At 51.2% G+C, this 7,737-nt stretch overlaps 1 protein-coding gene across 1 annotated transcript; it reads right to left on the bottom strand.

Annotated features, from left to right (window-relative positions):
- Nucleotides 1-382: 382 nt before the first annotated feature.
- LOC123185531 (probable carboxylesterase 2) lies at nt 383-1,738 on the bottom strand. The gene has a single exon (XM_044597402.1). The coding sequence runs from the start codon at nt 1,720-1,722 to the stop codon at nt 595-597; it is 1,128 nt and encodes a 375-aa protein (XP_044453337.1). The 5' UTR covers nt 1,723-1,738; the 3' UTR covers nt 383-594.
- Nucleotides 1,739-7,737: the final 5,999 nt, after the last annotated feature.

Below are 7,737 nucleotides of genomic sequence, written 5' to 3'. Positions count from 1 at the left end.
CCACAAGAGGTACCCTTAATTAGTTGATCTCCTAAAAGCCCAACAGACAAGATGAAAAAAGGCATCTTCATCCCTCCAGTCCAGCCCACACACCTACAAGCCATCACAACCCCTATAAAGGCCACTCTCTCCCCCAAAGTAACGAAAACACACATGTGGTGCATGCAAATCGTAAAGCTACATGATCCAACAATTACGGACGCAATTGAGACATAAATCAAATCTGAGGCGATTGAGATTTAGAGTAACTTCATTCATTTTAAGTTGTACTAGCTTTGAACATATTTATTTATTTTGTATCACAATATGTTCGTACATGATCAAATTTCGAAGCCCTCCTCAAACAAATCCAATAGTGAAGGCATGTCACAAATTAGATACATGATTAAACGTTTTTCTTTTATGCAATTTGTAAATGTAAATCCCGATGACATTTTTTTAGGACTGATGACATTTGACATTGTATATTCGGTCTCTTAGTGCATGCATGCAAATATATTTGGATCCCTCGCCGGCTCACTCCAAACACTATAGTTTGATCTTATCTTCTTTCATCGTTTCCGTTCAGCATTGTTCCACGGCGCGCGCGCGTGCTCACTCCGCTCTGACGAACGCCATGATCCTCTGGAGCAACTCCCTGGCCTTCTCCGTCGCAGGCTCGTACAGGTAGAACACGTGGCCGACCCCCTCCGACTCGAACAGCTCCACCGCCGGCTCGGGGCCCCTCGCCCGGGCCGCCGCATCCGCGTACGCCCTGCCGCGCCAACGCAAGAAGTCCCCCTCGGCGACGCACACCATCACCTTCTCGCACGCCAGGTTCTCCAGCCCCGGCGCGCCCTCCACGGTCGGGTTCATCCGGGGGTCGTCCGCGCCGTCCACTGCGTCGGGGCACACGAACTCCCACAGGCCCTTCTGCTCCACGCCCTCCGCGCGCCCCGGCCGGGGCTCTTCGCCGACGGGCTCCTTGCCCCAGAACCACGGGTGGATCAGGACGATCCCCTTGAGCCTTCCTGCGGCGCCCCTGAAGTCGTGGTGCATGGCGAGGTGGTGGCAGATGTTGCCGCCGGCGCTGTCTCCCGCGAGGAAAATGCGGGAGAGGTCGGCTCTCTCGGCGAGCCACGGGTCGGCGGCGGAGAGCACCCACTTGAGGGCCGCCAGGGAGTCCTCGTACGCCGCGGGGAGCAGGTGCTCCGGGGCGAGGCGGTAGTCGACGGAGACCGCGACGGCGGCGCAGGCCGCGGTGAGGTCGTTGAGGCAGCGGTGGTAAGCGGCCGACGCGGCCGACCCGATCACGAACCCCCCGCCGTGGAAGTACACGAGGACGGGGAGCTTCTTGCCGGCGCCGGCGCCCGTTTCGGGCGGGCGGTAGAGACGCACGAACGAGAAGGGCGAGAGCGACACGTCCTTGGACACGACGCCCGTTGCGGCGTCGTGGCCGGGCGGGACGGGCGGCATGGCGAGGGGCCGCTCGAGCCTGCCGCTCCTGTGGACCAGGAGGAGCGGAGAGAAGTCGTGGACGACCTCGTCGCCGGCGTCGGCGGTGGCCGCGGCGTTCTTTGCCATCGCCGACCTGTTCGGTGCGCGGCGGGCGTGCAACGTCAGGGACGTCCGGCGGCGTACGTGTAGTTCTGTGCTAGTATTACCGTATTTGTAGCACATGCACTGGGAGTGGCAGAGCAGAGCTTGTGCTGGACTGTTGGTGTGTAGCTGAGTCACGACCATTGTCCTCTTCCCCGGTTGGGTGGTAGATTGGTAGGAGTTTTGTGGTGGATTTTCGTTTTAGGGTTAGTTTGGTTTTCTATATAGGAAATCTCAACGACTAAAGAGGAGTCGGTAGGTTCGACTCATCTTTTCCCTCGTTTTCCGTTTCTTTTTCTCTCTTCACGCCTTCATCCGGTTTTGTAACATCTAAATGACTCGATTAAATTTAAAAAATGCCTAAAAAATACATGCATTAAACTTAGCGTAAAATCAATGACATAGATAGATGTGCAAGAGTACATCAAGATGTGCTTTAACAAAACTGTTTTTAATTGACTATCTATGGGACACAAAATCTATACTATTTTTTTAGGGGAGTGCTACGCGTCCGTAGGCCCTGGCGTGCCGTGCGATCTAGATTGCTCTGCACACAATTCCTCTTTGCAACAAGAGTATTGTTTCAGAAACAACGGTGCTTTGTTTGGAAACATATCGATAACTATTGCAACATGAGCTTTGTTTCAGAAACATTGGTGCAGTTGCAAAAACATCTCTGCGTATGATCCTACTTTGCAACAAGAGCTTTATTTTAGAAACAACTATTGCAACAAGGGCTTTGTTTCAGAGAAAATATCGCTCAGTGCTGGGATGGATCAGCAGGGACGGCTCCCCGACACTGACATCATTGATGGCGAGGCCATGCGCCGCGCTGCGCGCTGCAGGAACGATGATCGGGGCGCGCGGATCTGAAGTGTTGTCACCGAAGTCGGGTGGTGTCTTGGCGAGATGCAGGGCAGGAGAGATGTGAGTGGCAGGGCGGCCGACTGCCTAGCCGGCGACAAGTGAGGTGGTGAAAGAAAAGCGGAGGCATGGAAGTGGAGCGGCGAAGGCCTGCCTCGCCGCTGAATGACGGCTATTGGAGCAGACCGGTGGCGAGCACATGCGTACCTAGCCATGTAATCTGTTTGCAGCAAGTGTCGAGTTGCAGAAATGATTCTGAAATAAGGATGAAGTTGCAAGAACGTGAAGTAGGTGAAGGTGACGCCTAACCGTCCGATCAACAACAGATCGAATGCTCACAGAGACAGACGACGCGCGCAGAAAGATCCGCCGGATGACCACAAGCTTTTCCCATTTTTTAATAATAAAGAGACAAATGTCTTTGGCCGTCTGTTGTAATTGCCTTCAAAGTTGCCACAAATTACACTCAACGCTACGGATAGGTGAAAAAACAATTCGTCCAGGAGACCTGGGTTCAATTCCAGTTTCTCCCAATTTTCTCTTTGAATTCTCATCAGATGGGCTACGCAATATTGCAATTTTGGCCCAACAACTCTTTGTCTTTTTCTCTCAGAATTGTTAGCAGATGGGGTACACAATGTTGCAATTTCGGCCCAGCAGCTCTCTGTTTAACCATTCTTTTTCCAGACAGATTCAAATGCTTTCAAAATAGGGCGACGCTACACATTCGTCGGCCGATGTTTAGATTTTATCCGTCGCCTCAACTGTTGTTGGATGTTCGAACTGATAGCCGTCTGATCTAGTGTCTGCGTCTCGCATGCCCACTCGTTATTTCCGGCAACAAACGCTCTGTTGCGGAAACAACACTATTGCCCTCGGCCCCGACAGAGTTGCGCCTCGCGCGGCGCCGCCGCCAATCCACCGCAAAATCAGCCCGCCACCGGCGTGCAGGAACTAAATTGAAGTTTTTGCAACACTATGGTGCACCATGGTTGGATCTGACGCAAATCGAGCTCACTGAGGGGGCCTGCTTCGAGAACAGCCGCGGCCTCTACTCCGGCATGACGGAGACGAGCTCCCACGCTGGGCATTTCTTTGGCGATTTCTGTAACTGAAGCTATGTTTCTGAAACATGCGTCGTGTTGCAATGCTTGGCCTCGTACGCTCTAACATCGTGTGCTCCTCCAACGCTTTCTGCAATCGGGGCTATGTTTCTGAAGCAAGACCCATGTTGCAGAAAAAAACTTCGCTGCCGAACCATTTTTTTCTGAAACAAGACATGTGTTGGAGAACTTTCTAAAACTAGACCCTATTGCTGAAACAAACTTCACCGCCGAATCTTTTTCTTATTTCTGAAACAAGATCTTTGTTGCAGAAACTGCCGATCTCTGAATCGTACCTGCTTGAGTCGTCGCCGGCCACCGCCGATCCCGAGCAAGTCGTTGTCGCCACTGGGGTGGATAAGGTCTCGTGGCCCCATGCCTTGCGTCGCCACGCCCGTCCGCCAGCTCCCAAATCTATCCGTTCGCTCTCTAATCCAGATGAGCCTCGAAACCTCCCTACTGTTACCCAGTTGCGGGAATGACTGTCTTAAAACAACAAGTGAGTTGCAGGAAAACAGATGCGGTTTCCAGACGAGCCACGAAACCCCTCTAGTTTTGCCCAGTTGCAAGTCTGTCTTGAAACAACAGGTGAGTTGCAGGAAAACAGACACGGCTCGACGGACGCGGAGACTTTGTCGATCGTCTGATCAACACACGATCAAACGACCACGGAGTCGGCGGACGGGCGGGCATGATTATCAGCCGGCTGATGAGCAGTGTTTCCCTTTGTCCTTAGATTTCCCCCCTGAAGTCAACGGGTATGTTTATGGGGGGTGCTATGCGTCCGCCGGCTGATCTTATAAAAAGATCAGTCGGGTCACAAGTTGTCCGATCTAGCGCATCGAGCGGCCGAGCAATGCCCCGATAATTGCAACAAACGTCTTGTTGCAGGGTTTTTTTTTCTGCAACAGAGGTCTTGTTGCAGATTTTTTTTTGCAACATAGGCCTTGTTCCAGAATTTTTTTCCAACAGAGGCTTTATTACAGAATGTTTTTGCAACATCGGTCTTGTTATAGAATATTTTTGCAACTAAGATGGTGTTGGATAATTTTTTTCCATCTTCACATTTTTGCTACATAGAAGTTGTTGAAGAAGGGACTTCTGCAACATAAGTGATGTTGCAGAAAATTGTAGAGGGGAAACAAGATGGCAGAAACACCACGTCGCAGTCGTTCGCGTTGCTGTTTTCAACTCTGTCGTTGCAATTGCAACAGGAGGTGGTCGGTGATGGTCACGGATGACGAGAGGAGGTCAAAGGTCATCGACACCCGTGCCAAACAGAGTTGGATGCTCCCACGGCGGCCGACGGACCTATGACAAACGATGGCCGTGGTGTTGGCAGCCGACGATCGCCATCTGTAGTTGCAAGAATAGCTGCCCCGCCACAAGCCGGGGAGCACACCCGCCGCTGCTGGTGCATAACCACCTTGCGCTGCAGCTTGCAAGATCACCACCAGGTCTGTACCGAGCCGTGGTGAAGGAGCTACATGACATGAACGGATGTAGTCAATGGCTGCCCTGCTATGCAGTCAATTGCAGGAGCGTGAGGCGTAGTAGGTTGCGGTGGACAAGAGAGTGCTCAGGATAAGGAATAAGTGGTTGAGGTTGGATAAGGCAGAGGGGAATTGTGAGGAGCCATGGGTACCACATCACGATGAACACGTGTCATACCAGCGAAGCGGTGGACGAGAACCCAGCAATCAGTCGGGTGATTTAAATCATTTCCCTTCAAAATATGGGAGCCGCTACCCGTCCGCCGGTAGATGTCTAGTAAACATCCACCACCTCGACAGCCGTCAGATCTCCGCGCGCGAGCCGTCCGATCTAACTCCTCGCACGCCCGCGTCGCCTTCCCGACACATTAATTCCTGAAACAGCAAACCAGTTGTAGAAACATCGGTCGCGTTGCAGAAACAATTCCTGAAACAATAATCGAGTTGCAGAAACAATTCCTGAAACAACAATCGCGTTGCAGAAACAATTCCTGAAACAACGACTGTGTTGCAGAAACAACTACCATGTTGCAAAAATTTGGAGATTGCGGAAACAATCCTAAAACAACGGCTGGGTTGCAGAAACAATTTCCGAAACAACGGCTGTGTTGCAGAAATAACTAGCATGTTGCATGCGTCAAGCACGTCGCCGCCGACCGCAACAGAGCAGTAGCGTCGCCACTCCGTGGCTGTTGGGGTTGTAGAAGCACCGTTGTTGCAGAAAACTTGTTGCAGGAAAACTGAGCTCGAGGAGGCGGCAGCCATGGCTGTCCATGCCGGTGCTCCCCCGAGCAACGGGACGACGACGGACGCGGATGCTGGTGCTCCGAGGATGGCAGACGCGGCTCGAGATCTTGTTTGAGATGCGACGGAGGAGGAACTTGGGCAGGATGGAGGCAGGAGAAGAAGAGGAGGGGCATGGCTGACGGAGGCCTGGTTATCGGCATGCCCATCGGCGACGATACACTGGTTGGGGAGGGGCTGCGAGGTTAGAGGAGAGGGAGGAGAGAGGAAGAGGAGGAGATGAAGAAGAAGAGGAGGCGGGCGGGGCTTCTCACCGGTGAGGCGGCGGCGGAGCATGGAAAGCGCTCGAGATCCAACAACGAAGATGAACGAGTAGAGCGAGAAGATAAGATGTGATGCAGTGGACCTTTCTGGAGATAAGAAGGTATGGCGTGGGGCTTAGAGGACACGTGTCCCGCGTAGAAGGAGGCGGATGGAACGCACCGATCCGTCGGTTGAACAGAAGCTTTTTCCTTAAAATATTCATATTTTCCTAATTCTAACTTCAAATCAAACATGTTATGTATGAAAACCCTTCAAAAAAATATGTGGATTACAACTACGTCATGACCGTGCATGTTAATCAATTCTAAAATTATGTTTAGTGTGCAACCTTAATTAGTACCTTCTTTATATGAGGTGTTTTGAAAAATCCTATTATATGTGTTTTCCACCCAATTTAAATTGAGTATATATGATAGTTTGATGCTCTCAAAAATTATTGATAACATAGGGGATGTTGATTCCTACCAGCTACCATATGCTAAAGATTACTGTACGTATATAATGATCCTCTCTATTTCACACATTGCATAATAACCAACGAAAATACTAACGTTTACATGTGTGGCAATTTTGCAACTCGCTCACACACATGGATCACCGTCCAGTCGAGTTTGCACGAATCTTGACACATTAGGGCGAATTTTGCGTGTCACATAGGACGGGGCTGGTGTGTGGGCGTTGCAGAGTTCGCCCACACGCCCCGTAGCATGCGGTTTGCCAGCTGCGCTGTGTGAACGAACTAGTTTTTGCACACACAACCACCACCTAGTCCACACGCGTGTGGGCGAACTGCTTTTCGCCAACACGACACTCGTACGTTGTTGGATGGCAACTGCAGTTATGCGTACGTGGCAACTAGATAAACACACATGGTAACTATGATTCGTTGCTAGACAGCAACTGCAGTTGCGCGTACATGGCAACCAGATAAACACACATGGCAACTGTGATTAGCCATACATGGCAACTATGGTTGGACCACACGAGGCAACTAGGTAAACACACATGGCAACTATTGTTTGACCATATGTGGCAAGTAGTTAATCACACACGGCAAGTATGGTTTGATTACACGCGGCAACTACCATAAATTAGACATGACAACTATAGTTAACCAAAACAGATAAAGTTGCCATGCTTTTACAACTACATTTATTGTTGGGGAACGTTGCAGAAAATTAAAATTTTTCCTACGGTTTCACCAAGATCCATCTATGAGTTCATCTAAGCAACGAGTCTAGGGAGAGAGTTTGCATCTACATACCACTTGTAGATCGCGTGCGGAAGCTTGCAAGGTGATGATGTAGTCGTACTCGACGTGATCCAAATCACCGATGACCTGCGCCGAACGGACGGCACCTCCGCGTTCAACACACGTACGGAACAGCCACGTCTCCTCCTTCTTGATCCAGCAAGGAAGGGAGGAGAGGTTGAGGGAGATGGCACCAGCAGCAGTACAACGGCGTGGTGTTGGTGGAGCTGCAGTACTCCGGCAGAGCTTTGCTAAGCACTATGAAGGTGGAGGAGGTGTTGGGGAGGGAGAAGGAGGCAACCAAAGGCCAGGGCGTTCAGGTATGAAGTCCCTCCTCTCCCCCACTATATATAGGGGTGCCAAGGGAGGGTGGCCGGCC

This window comes from Triticum aestivum, chromosome 2A, assembly GCF_018294505.1.
Source record: "Triticum aestivum cultivar Chinese Spring chromosome 2A, IWGSC CS RefSeq v2.1, whole genome shotgun sequence".
NCBI classification, from domain to species: Eukaryota; Viridiplantae; Streptophyta; class Magnoliopsida; order Poales; family Poaceae; genus Triticum; species Triticum aestivum.
The sequence above is the reverse complement of the archived record's forward strand: the minus strand, read 5'-3'. Positions and strand labels throughout refer to the sequence as shown.

Excerpts from the sequence above, each read along its gene's own strand:
- LOC123185531 (XM_044597402.1), bottom strand. The coding sequence starts at position 1,722 with ATGGTCGTGACTCAGCTACACACCAACAGTCCAGCACAAGCTCTGCTC.